Genomic DNA, 13322 nt, shown 5'->3' with positions numbered 1-13322 from the left:
ATCTCATCCCAGTATGTACCCAACTGCGGACAATCCCACAGCATGTACAGTAGATCCGCATCCTGTAGTCTACACCGGGGGCATAGTGCTGTGTTAACCTGGAAATATTGGTTGATCTTTGCCGGCGTAGGTATGCTCTGTGCAGGATAAAAAATTGGATCAATTGGAACCTAGCATTTCTGGTGCCCTTCCATGCTCTTTTAAGTATTTGTGACCAGGCCGTGTTGGGTATTTCTTTATCTATATCCATCGCCCACTGCTCGTGTAGCCTCTGCAGCGGGGCCAACCCCTCTCCCAGCATACGTTTGTTCAAGCAAGTGACCGCTTTATACGTGCCCGCTGCCAACGCTTCATATTGGCACTCCCCGCTTGTTGGCGGTTCAGAGAGGCCAGTGCCCCAATGTTTCTGGGTAGCGGCAACCAGGGCCGCATGTATTAAGAAATGACCTCGCGGGAGGCAAAAAGTCTCTTGCAATGTGCCATAGGGCAATAGTACACCGTCTTCAAATAGATCTCCCACCATCTGTAGGCCCAGTACCTCCCACTCCGCAAAGGGCAGACCAATCTCCACCATGCGGTAGATCCGTGCACATGCCCAGCAGTATTTCCGGAGCGTAAGGTCGTTGCACCCCAATTCTATTGTGAAATCGTTTCCAGCAATGCCTCAGGGCGCATTCCGCAGTCGATAAACCAGTAGTCCGCAATCTTTGCTGCAGGACCACGAAGGACAGAACATGCCGCGGCACATCAGGTTCAGACTCCCTCCCTGGTCCTCGAAACTCATGTGCCACTGCCTGGGTAAGATGTTGGAAGTGTGCAGCTAAATAATACAGTTCAAAATCCGGGACGGCAAGGCCCCCTTCAGCTCTTGGGCGTACCAAAGTATCTAATGATAGACGGCGCTGCCCTGCACCCCAGATAAAGCCCCCCACCGCAGAGCGGAGCTGCCCAAAAAATGCAACGGGTATTCGTATAGGCAGGGTCCGGAAAAAATATAAGAGCCAAGGAAGCACCACCATCTTCAGCAGCGCTAATCGACCCGCCACCGACAATGATAGAGTCCCCCAAAAATGCATGCTACCCTTCAAGCCCCTTAGCGCTCTACCTATGTTATCTTCAAGGAGGTCTGCCGGAGTATGATACACATGCGTCCCAAGTAGGGAAGACACCCAGGTTCCCACGTCAAGTCAGGTGGTAGTGCAGGTGGGTCGCACGTTCTGGTTACTGGAAATATGCAAGTCTTTGCCCAGTTGACCCGCAGTCCAGAGATATCTCCGAACCGGCCGAGCAGGGAGCACGCTCCCTCCAGTGCTCCCCCCGCATCTCTCAGAAACCATAGAAGATCATCCGCATACAGCGAGATATAGTGCGACCGATCGTTAAGTCTCAAGCCTCGGAATGCCCTCCCCATCCTAGCGCGGGCCGCTAATTGCTCCATTGCTAGGGCGAAAAGCAGCAGGGAGAGCGGGCAGCCTTGTCTAGTACCACGCCTCACAGGGTATGGAGAGGAAACGACTCTAGCAACCCTCACCCTAGCAGTTGCAGATGAATTCAGTATTTCAGTCCAGCGGGCATATCTTTCTCCAAGCCCAAAGGCTTTCATGACTGAGAACAAATAGGGCCATTCCAGGCTGTCAAACGCCTTGGCAATATCAACCGAGAGGACCATTGCCTGCCCATCTGCTCCGTAGTCTCCATCCAATATTCGTATCAGACTGCGTATGCTGCTAGCAGTGTTGCGAGTCGGGATAAAGTCGGCCTGGTCAGAGTGAACCAGCCTCGTCATAAAGGGAAGGAGTCGAGTAGCCAGCACACGACTCAATATTTTGTAATCAGTGGTGAGCATAGATAGAGGCCGATACGCGGACGGATCGGTCGGAGATTTCCCTGGTTTAAGGAGGGGAATGATGACAGCCTCCCTAGTGGAGGTCGGCAGAACACCCCACTGCCTGGCCTCTCTATACATCGCCAGCAATCTGGGAGCCAGGAGGTCGATATAAGCTAAATAGAATTCGATGGGCAGTCCATCACTGCCCGGAGTTTTGTTGCGCGCCAACTGCTTAATGGCGCAGCGAATTTCAGTTATTGTGATGTCCTGGCCAAGGGACTCTGCCTCTTCCGCCTCAACGGTAGGCAGCTCCAGTTCCTCCAAGAACGCCTGCACGTCCGTCTCCCCGGTTTGCAATTGGCTCGTGTATAGGCCTGCATAAAAGGACCAAAATCGATTGTTTATTTGATGTTGCGTATATTCTAAACGTCCCGAGAACGAGGTCAGCGCCAGTATGGGTACACATCCAGAGACGGGGTCAGCCAGCCAAGCCAACAGGGTGCCCATTTAATCCCCTGCTTTTAACATGTTGCACTGAATTTTAAAACCTAATACTGGTTGTTTAAATAAATAGTGAAGCCAAAGCCAGAAAGTAATGTGAGCTAAATGAGTTGATTAATTCTGATATTCTCTTTGGCACTGTAAAACATCATAGGGCACCTTTTTGGTACTGTATTTATGATTACCTTTCCTCCTTCATAGAAAGTGAAAAATGTGTTGCCACTGTGCCTGTTAATATCCAGTGTTACATTCCAGAGTTTCATACAGCCACTACTACATAAATGGCCTGAAATCAGGTTTCTGAGATATTTACATGCACACCACCACAGCCAGTTTCACTTTAGCCAAATATTTAAAAATCTGACGATTTACAAACTAATTGGAATCACCATGTGAACCATGTTATGACTGTCATAAAAAAATCCACCCATTTTTCACAGATTAGCAATTAAAACCTGGTTAAAACATTAGAACTATTACATTAGACTAGACTGCAACATATTTTTCTTATGCCATCCTTCTCCTAATATTTAATCACCTCAGAGAATCCAAAATATGGCAACCTTGCAAATCCATGGCATCCAGTAGCAAGGAACCTTAACTGGCTATTTATCCAGTGCTAGATCAAATGCACGGTCCGATGCCTGCTCCACAAATTACTTTACTGAAAATCTTCCCATTTGCCTAATAGACCGAGTGATGCGTGTCCACCACTTTTCCACATGTTTTTCCTTCATGGCAAAGATGAAAGAATATATGTCAGGCCTTTTGCTGGTATGTAATTCCCCTATTCACATGATCATCGGACTCTATCTGCTTGTAAGATGCCCCAAGAAAATATACCAGGACATAAAAAGCTGTTAAATAATCTGCATTTTTTTGGACAGAGGTGACTGAGAGGAGAGAGCTAGGCAAGTGCCAAAGACAAAATTGTACGCAATGGAGACCAGCCGAATGCTAGAACAAACCATGCAAACCATTATGCTGCATTGTTTAAACGGGCTATATAGTGAATGATGTCACAGTAGACCTAAAAACCTCAGCTGACATCATCAGACAAACAAACATTGGAGAAAGTTTATTGTTGCTGATTGTTTGAGATACAGAACTGGACAACAAGAACTGATTTTTTTCTCTTTGCACTGGATGGTCCTTTTACACTGTATGGTAGATGTGAGGAAATATTTGGGAGCAACAATGTAATGCTTAACATCTGATATCTAAATAGAGTAGAACACTAAAGACTGGGTTTCAAAATATTTTGCGCTGCCATGTTTCACATAGATGTGCAAAATGTGTCATCTATTACTACAGAATCTGGATTTGAAAATATTGATAGCCATAGGCTGAACTTTCAACTGTTGAACATTCACTGGGTGAGTGTAGTTTTCCAAGTCATATATTTGAGAAAAGGGTGCAAAATGGAATTCTCAAGAATAGAGAGAGGTACCATTTGGGAATGTTATGAACAACCATAAACACTGAACCTTGTGACATTCACAAAATCCCCAATGCATTTTACAACACTAAATGGTAGAATGCAAGAAGCACCTCATCAATGCTTAAGTAAATGCTCAATTTGTGGGGAGCTATTCTGGCTCCTGACAGGTTTATCTCGCATTTAATTAATTTTAGTATAATTTTAGTATATATATTGGTGAGTGTACTGCTTTCCCTTATTGAGAGTTCTTGGATTACATGTCTATTGAGGACATTTATATTGTTCATTTCATCAATTTACACCACACCCTTTATTAACATTGAAGTGTCTAGTGATTGCAAAGATTTTCTAATGCACAAAGAAATTAGCATTTTTTTTTACTTTGGCCTACTTTACTGAGGTGAGTCACCAAGGCTTCCTTGGGAGATAAAAGTTTAAGTTGTAGAATGACTTGCAGAGCTCAGTATACAGAACATTGATCTGAAGGTCCCAGGTTATCTACTTCATTGATTTTATAATGATTTTATGGTTCCTTAACCATTTTGTTTCAGTGACCAAAGTGGGGTGGTAAAGTTTTATGGCACTTTTGCATTCAATCGAAAACGCAATGTTCTAGAACTGGAAATAAAACAGGATTACACTTCTCCTGGGACGCAGAAATATGTGGTAAGAATTCTTTCAATAATCATTCCCTATTCTTGGTCAGTACTGATTATCATTTAGTGAATTTGACAACTACATTATTTAAAAATGTCATCTGTTGTTGTTTAGGGAAAGAAAAAACACTTTTTGCTGTTGCTTATTATGGTCAGTTATCAAACTGATATAAAAGAAATGTTTAAAAAATAAAACAGCACAGAAATGTACATGTTATAGTTTACTCAGGAATGTGCGTACTGTATATAACAAAACTACAGTGTGTTTTCCGTAGGGCTTGGCAGAAGATGTGTTTTCAGTGACACATGCAAGTTAAGATCTTATTACAATACCTATCTATAATGTTGCGTTAATCTTTGTTTTTTTCCAGAGATTTTTTGTATTTTTATCTTATTCAATGAACACCATCACTGCTTATGGCCATTAGTGTTGCCTAGCAGCTGTTTGGGCGACCAACCGCAAACAGACCCCCAACCACTTGCTGTATATCACCTTTTTTTTTTTTTTTTTTACATTTTATATAGTACTAGCCAGACCCGAAGGTATCGGTCGCTTTACAACATTTGTCAATAACGGTCAAGTATACAAAGAGTGGCACAGTAAACACAGTGTTCAAAGGTGGGTCATTGATCAGTATAAGTCATGTAGCATTCAGATGCAGAGTAGTAATGTTTGCGGTAAAAGTAGGGGGAAGTACTGTGCGGGTCAAGAGGAAGATGCTGTAAGGAGTGTTCTTTTCGTAGTGACTGGGTCCTCTGATTGGTGGCGGAATATTATTGTAGGTCCGTTGTCACTTTGTGAGGGCTCGATTGAGGAAGAGCACTTTAAGCTGGCTTTTAAATTCTTTGAAGGAAGGCTTAGTCCTGATATGTATAGGGATGGCATTCCAAATTCTGGGTGCATTTCCGGAGAAGGACAGAGATAAGGTCTTTTGTTTGCAGGTTTTCGGGGATATGAGTAGCAGAGTGAGGGTGTCTGTTCTGATTGTTGAGTTTGGCGGCTAGATAGGTGGGTTTACCAGTGTGCCGAGCTTTGTGGGTGAGACAAGCAGTTCTGAAGTTAGCCTGCATTTCTTTTAGAGTGGGGGAGATGTGTTCGTATTTATTTACTCCCGTCACCATTCTGGCTGCTGCATTTAGGGTTGATCTGAGAGGAGCAAGGTGCAGTTTAGCCGTGCCTCTGAGAGTGGCGATCCCATAGTCTAATCTGGATAAGCCGAGGGATTGCGTGACTTGCTTAAGGTAGTTTGGTGGGATGACGGGTTGATTTTGTTTAGTAGTTTTAATTTGAAGAATGCAAATCTTGCGGTGTTCTTGATGTGTTTGACCATGTCAAGGTTGGGGTCTAGAGTGATACCCAATGACTTCACGGAGTCTGCCGGGAAGAGAGTACAGTCAAGAGCATCAATAGACTTTATCCACTCCGTGATGCGATGGGTATGTTCTTTGTTGGCTATGGGGAGGATTTCCGTTTTGGCTTGGTTGAGTTTCAGATGGTTTTGAGACAGCCATTTTTGGACTTCTATTAGGGTGTTATTGAGTCTTTGCATGTCTGCTATGGTGGAAGTTTCGAGGTAGATCTGGGTGTCATCGGCATTGAGGTGGAAGGGAATATTGGCTTTTTTGAGGATGATGGTGAGTGGCTCCATGTAAATGTTGAACAGTGCGGGTGAGAGAACTGAACCTTGGGGAACGCCTATGATTATAGGGTCTAGGTCGGACATGAAGTTTCTGATTTTTATTCTTTGAGAGCGGTTTTGCAAGAAGGAGGTGGACCACCCCTTCTGCTCCTACCCTTTCTTGGAGTACGTTGATAAGTAGTTTGTGGTCGACTGTGTCAAAGGCCGCCGAAAGGTCCAGGAGTATGAATAGACCGCAACGGTCCTTGTCCAGTGATTTGTGAACGTCGTCAATGACATTTAAGATGGCAGTCTCTGTGCTGCAGCCTTTTCTAAAACCCGATTGGTGAGGCTTGAGGAGGTTGTTGTTGTCTATGTGATGGGTGAGTTGACGGAGTACACATTTTACTAGTAGTTTTGCTAGGAATGGGAGATTGGAAACAGGCCTGAAAGTGTTGAGATCATTAGAGTCAGCACCTGCTTTTTTTAGTAATGGTGTTACCTGACCGATTTTGAGGCAGTCAGGCATGATTCCTGTTTCCAGGGAGCTATTTATAATCTCTGACTAGAGAGGGGCTTGGGAGTGTTTGAGTTTGCACAGGCCAGACTGCGTTCACCATTGTGGTGGGGGCTTTGCAGCAGGGTCTGACCTCCGGCCATTTCTTATGCCCAACCGATCTGTGGGCCACCATCCCGCTATACGCAGTGCTCGGTCGTGCGCAGTGGGGTGTGGGGGGGGCAAATTTAGCAAGAAGCTAGATCTTCAGCTGCATATTGTGCTATTTGGGATTTGGTGTAAATCAGTTTGGTAGTTTTTGAGAAATCAATGGCCAAAAATAATTGTTTATTTTGACACTTAGGCTTGCGAGAGTCTTGAAGAGTATTGCAGAAGCGTCAGTTTAAAAACAAAGCATCCTGATTGGCCCAGGGAGCTTTATTTCCCATGGGCCATCTCGCTCCCGCGGTAATTAGACTCCCACGAGAGTGAGCACTTTGGCTGCCAGCAACATTAGAAAAATGGTCCTGGCAGGCATACAGGACATGGGGAGTTACTCCCCTGTCCTGACGATGTGAAAAAAAAGATATATGGGGCGAGGGTAGGGATATCCGGACCTCCTAGAGCTCATTGACCAAATAGGAGAAAAAAATAAGAAATAATTTAATTCCATGAGGCTCTTTCGGTATCTATTAAACAAAACTAAAAAATGGTCCACGAGCCGCATTTCTTAATTAAAAGCACCGGGGAGCCTAACCCTGGAGCTGTGTTTACAAACGGGAGTGGGACTGTGTGGCCCCCTCCCCAGCATTAGAGGCCTCGGGGCCAAAAACTATTTGTATCGGGAGGGGGCTACATTACTCCCCCCTCCCTGAGCCATTAGCGGCCTCAGTAAGCCCACCTTCGGGGCGATCTTAGCATTTAAGGGATGGGAGTCCATGCATTCCCCCTCCACTTCAAGAGGCCCCGGGGAGCCCACCCCTGCCAACATTCATTTTTATGGAGATGGGGTCCATACAACCTCCCTTCCGAGCCTCTCAAGGCCCTGGATGCCCACCGGTGGGGATACTCAGAAAATGGGGAGTGGCCCCCAGCCTGAAAAGGCCCGGGAGCCCATTCCCCGGGCCGATTCCTTTATAGAAGGGGGCCACACAGCACCCCTCCCTGATCCATTCATTTCCCCTGGGAAGCTCACGCTGGGGCTAGCTCAGCAGCTATGTCCCAGGGTGCCCACTCCCAGGGTATCGCGGTTTCCCTTCCCGCAGATGGTGGGAGCTTCAAAAATGCTTTAGATCTGTTTCCCGGCCCGCAGGGAGCAGCAATATTAGCTGCTCCCTGCAGGCGGGAGCAGTACTGGCTTCCGCTGGAGGTGGGGAGCCAGCTGGGGCAGTGGGAGCCTTGCGGCCCCCCCTGCAGCCCCCAACAATAGTTATGGGTGCCCTGTGTGGGCACCTTGGCCTGCACCCTTTGTTGAGCCTGGCCCCGGGGGATGGGGTCTTCTAGGCTGAAATAGACCCGAGGAATGGACTGCATGACCCCCCCCTTTGGAATTCCCTCAGGGCCAAAATTGGCCCTGTGCCTACTTCCACCTTTAACATGCTACCGGGCCCAGAGGGACGGGGTTCTCAGGTCCAAAATCTGTCCGGGAAGGGAGGCCATTGACTCCCTCCCCATAAAAATAGCAGCTGGCTCTAGGGGGATGGGGTCCCCAGGGCTGAAATATGGCTAGAGGAGGAGTTCTACGTGCCCTCCCTCCCCATAAAGATTGTGCCTGGCCCTGAGGCCAAAATCGGTCCAGGGAGAGTGGCCACAGGCCCCCTCCTTAAACAATCAAGCTGTGTCGTAAGGGATGTGGATAAAAGAGTGGCCCTGGGGGATAAGATCTCTAGGACCTATCAAGCCTTGAGGAGGGGTGCCACATGTACCCCCTATCAATCAATCAATCAATCAATCAGTGAATTTGTATAGCTCGCTACTCACCCGCTAGGGTCTCAAGGCGCTGGGGGGAAGGGGGAGTCTCTGCTGCTCGATCAGCCAGGTTTTGAGTTGTTTCCTGAAGAAGGGATTGTCCTGGGTCAGCCGTAGGTTGGTGGGAAGGGAGTTCCATGTCTTGGCCGCCAGGTAGGAGAAGGATCTTCCTCCGGCGGTGGTTCTGCGGATTCGTGGGACAGTGGCGAGGGTGAGGCTGGCGGATCGGAGCTGGCAGGTGGGTGTGTAGAATGTTAGGTGGCTGTTGAGGTATTTGGGGCCCATGTTGTGGAGAGCCTTGTGTGCGTGGGTGAGGAGTCTGAACGTGATCCTCATGCTGACGGGGAGCCAGTGCAGGTCTCTCAGATGGGCAGAGATGTGGCCGTGATGGGGGATGTCCAGGATGAGGCGTGCAGAGGCGTTCTGTATGCGTTGGAGTTTTTTCTGGAGTTTGGCTGTGGTACCAGCGTAGAGGGAGTTCCCGTAGTCCAGTTGGCTGGTGACGAGGGCCTGGGTGACCGTCTTCCTGGTTTCGGTGGGGATCCACCGGAAGATCTTTCGGAGCATGCGCAGGGTGTTGAAACAGGATGACGAGACGGCGTTGACTTGCTTGGTCATCGTGAGGGAGGAGTCCAGGATGAAGCCCAGGTTGCGTGCATGATCCGTTGGCTTGGGGGCGGTGCCCAGGGCAGGGGGCCACCAGGAGTCGTCCCAGGCGGAGGGGGATGGTCCCAGGATGAGGACTTCCATCTTGTCTGAGTTTAATTTCAGACGGCTGAGCCTCATCCATTCCGCAACGTCTTTCATTCTTTCCTGGAGGCTGGCTCTGGTGGTGGCGGAGTCGTTGGTGAGGGAGAGGATCAGCTGGGTGTCGTCAGTGTAGGAAATGATGTTTAGGTTGTGTTGGCGTGCGATGGCTGCGAGGGGGCTCATGTAGATGTTGAAGAGGGTGGGGCTGAGCGAGGATCCTTGCGGAACGCCACAGATTACTTCGGTGGCCGCGGAACGGAACGGGGGGAGGCGGACTCTCTGGGTTCTTCCGGCGAGGAACGAGATGATCCACTCCAAGGCCGTTCCTTGGATTCTGGTGTTGCTGAGGCGTTGTATCAGGGGGCGGTGACATACAGTGTCGAAGGCTGCTGAGAGGTCCCGGAGGATGAGGGCAGCAGTTTCCCCGTTGTCGAGCAGGGACCTGATTTCGTCGGTGGCTGCGATGAGGGCGGTCTCAGTGCTGTGCTTTGCTCGGAAACCGGACTGCGAGGGGTCGAGGGATCCGTTTGTCTCGAGGAAGGCGGAGAGTTGTTTGTTGATGATCTTCTCAATGACTTTGGCAGGAAAAGGGAGGAGCGAGATGGGGCGGAAGTTCTTGAGGTCCGTGGGCTCCGCGGTGGGTTTCTTGTACCTGTGCCAGGGAGCGACCGCTGAGCCTCTCACCAGGCTAGGTCGCCCCCAGGCACTGCTGCCTGACAACCAGCCTGCCTGCTGGTGCCGCTTCCTGACGACCCAGCCGCCGCTGAGCCGCCTGACCTCCGGATCTTCCCACCGCTGCCTCCCTGCGGCCCGCCCCCCTCCAGCCCATTCGCCACCCCGTTCCGCCACCCAGCTGCTCTCCCTCCCGGCTCCTGATTTAAGGGGACCTTGTACCTGTGCCAGGGAGCGACCGCTGAGCCTCTCACCAGGCTAGGTTGCCCCCAAGCACTGCTGCCTGACAACCAGCCTGCCTGCTGGTGCCGCTTCCTGACGACCCAGCCGCCGCTGAGCCGCCCGACCTTCGGATCTTCCCGCCGCTGCCTCCCTGCAGCCCCGCCCCCCTCCAGCCCATTCCCCACCCGGCTCCCAGCTGCTCCTCCCTCCCGGCTCCTGATTTATGATGCTCTCAGAGCGACCGCCGATTGTGCGCCAAAGGCAAGCCCGTCTGCGCCTGGACCGCGCCCAGCGCCAGGACCCCTGGCCCCCCTCGACACCAGACCACACGACGGACCTACGACGTCGCCACCCTCAACGCACTCAACGCCGGCCGAACCCCCGCCTGCTCCCGAGCCACCCCGAAACGCACCCACGGACCCTTCACCTGCCAAGCCTGCAAATTCACCTGCCTCCGGACCTGCGCCACACCCGACAAGCCGATCATCAGCAGCAACCACCTCAAGTGCATCATGCTCAACACCCGCTCCGTCCACAGACACGCCGTCGAACTCTGGAACCTGCTCGACACAACATCACCAGATGTCGCCTTCCTCACAGAAACCTGGATGAACGCCTCCTCAGCGCCGGACATCGCCGGACGGATACAAGATCACCCGGATGGACCGCGTCAACCAGACTGGAGGAGGCATCGCCATCGTACACAAGAACACCATCCGCATCACGATCAACCCCGACGACACCTTCACCGCCCCCGAACACCTCCACTTCCAGATACACACCGACCCCAAAACCACCCTCAGAGGCACCCTCATCTACAGACCCCCGGGACCATGCACCCAGTTCAGCGAAGACATTGCCGACTTCATCAGCCCGCACGCCCTCCCCTGACTACATCCTCCTAGGGGACCTCAACTTCCACCTGGAGAACAACAAGGACAGCAACACCACCACCCTGCTGGACAACCTCGCTAACCTCGGACTCAAGCAACTGGTGAACACCCCCACCCACTACGCCGGCCACACGCTTGACCCCGTCTTCTCCTCCAGCAAACACATCTCCCTCAGCCACTCTACCGGACTCCATTGGACTGACCACAGCTGCATCCACTTCAGCTTCAGAAGACCCACGACCCATCACCACCCGCAACAGATTCCTCGCAGGAGCTGGAGCAAGATCACCACCGAGCAGCTCGCCACCTCCTTCTGCAAGAACCCTCCCGCCAGCACAATGGACCCCAACGAAGCAGCCAACAACCTCACACAGTGGCTCACCAACTGCACAGATGACCTTGCACCACTGAAGACCCCTCCCAGCAGACCTGGCAGCAAGAGAGCACCCTGGTTCACCAACGAACTCAAGATCTCCAAGAGGAACTACCGCACCCTCGAGAAAGCCTGGCGCCACGACCAGACCACAGACAACATGACGGCCCTCAAGCACGCCACCCGCAAACACCATCAGCTGATCCGCACCACCAAGAAGACAGCATTCAAAGATCGACTGGACAACAACGCCCACAACAGCAAGGAACTCTTCAGCATCGTCAAAGAGTTCTCCAACCCCAGCGCCGGAAACAACATCACTCCCTCGCAAGACCTCTGCGACTCACTCGCCTCATTCTTCCACCGCAAGATCGCCGATATACACAACAGGTTCGGCGCACCAACAACGCACCCAACCACCGAACCAACGCCCCCCACCACCACCATCTGCGCCAGGACCCCGGTCAGCACAGAAGATACCACCCGCATGATGAACACCATCCACTCCGGATCACCAACCGACCCCTGCCCCCACCACGTCTTCAACAAGGCCGACTCCATCATCGCTCCACAACTCCGGGACATCATCAACACCTCCTTCAACACGCCACCTTCCCGGAGATCTGGAAGCACGCCGAGATCAGCGCCCTCCTGAAGAAACCAACAGCGGACCCCACCGACCTCAAGAACTACCGCCCCATCTCGCTCCTCCCATTCCCTGCCAAAGTCATCTAGAAGACCGTCAACAGACAGCTTGCCGCCTTCCTCGAGACGAACGGATCCCTCGACCCCTCGCAGTCCTGTTTTCGAGCCAACCACAGCACTGAGACCGCTCTCATCGCAGCCACTGACAACATCAGATCCCTGCTCGACAACGGGGAAACAGCTGCCGTCATCCTCCTGGACCTCTCTGCAGCGTTCGACACTGTCTGCCACCGCACCCTAGTACAGCGCCTCAACAACATCGGAATCCAAGAGAAGGCACTGGAGTGGATCATTTCGTTCCTCGCCGGAAGAACCCAGGGAGTCCGCCTCCCCCCGTTCAGATCCGAGACCACCAAAGTCATCTGCGGCGTACCACAAGTATCTTCACTTCGCCCAACCCTCTTCAACGTCTACATGAGCCCTCTCGCAGCCATCGCGTGCAAACACAACCTCAACATCATCTCCTACGCCGACGACACCCAGCGGATCCTCTCCCTCACCAACGACCCCGCCACCTCCAGAACCAGCCTACACAAAGGGATGAAAGACATCGCCGAATGGATGAACAACAGCCGCCTGAAACTGAACTCAGACAAGACAGAAATCCTCATCCTGGGATCATCGCCCTCCGCCTGGGAGGACTCCTGGTGCCCCCCTGCCCTGGGCACCACTCCCATACCAACGGACCACGCACGCAACCTGGGCTTCATCCTGGACTTCTCCCTCTTGATGACCAGACAAGTCAACGCCGTCTCATCATCATGCTTCAACACCCTGCGCATGCTCCGCAAGATCTTCCATTGGATCCCCACCAAAACGAGGCACTCTTCACCAGCCGGCTAGACTACGGAAACACCCTCTACGCCGGAACCACAGCCAAACTTCAGAAAAGACTCCAGCGCATCCAGAACGCCTCCGCACGACTCGTCCTGACATCCCACGACACAGCTACATCTCCAGCCACCTGAGTGACCTGCACTGGCTCCCCGTCAGCAAGAGGATCACATTCAGACTCCTCACCCACGCACACAAGGCCCTCCACGACCTGGGCCCCAAGTACCTCAACAACCGTCTGACCACCTACGCGCCCACCCGCCAGCTACAATCGGCCAGCCTCGCCCTCGCAGCCGTACCACGCATCCGCAAAGCCACCGCCGGGGGAAGATCCTTCTCCTACCTGGCAGCCAAGACATGGAAC

The 13322-nt window shown here is 51.4% G+C and overlaps 1 protein-coding gene across 2 annotated transcripts in view; it reads left to right on the top strand.

Annotated features, from left to right (window-relative positions):
- Positions 1–13322, top strand: part of TAF2 (TATA-box binding protein associated factor 2) — a 765870-nt gene that overhangs the window by 267944 nt on the left and 484604 nt on the right. For both annotated transcript variants that reach the window (XM_086966160.1, XM_086966159.1), the window contains exon 13: positions 4322–4436. In XM_086966160.1, the coding sequence (XP_086822286.1) occupies positions 4322–4436 (115 nt within the window). The remainder of the gene's footprint in view (positions 1–4321; positions 4437–13322) is intronic.

Source organism: Lissotriton vulgaris, chromosome 4_1 (genome assembly GCF_964263255.1).
Source record: "Lissotriton vulgaris chromosome 4_1, aLisVul1.2, whole genome shotgun sequence".
Taxonomy (NCBI): domain Eukaryota; kingdom Metazoa; phylum Chordata; class Amphibia; order Caudata; family Salamandridae; genus Lissotriton; species Lissotriton vulgaris.
This window is presented reverse-complemented; position numbering and strand designations above follow the sequence as displayed.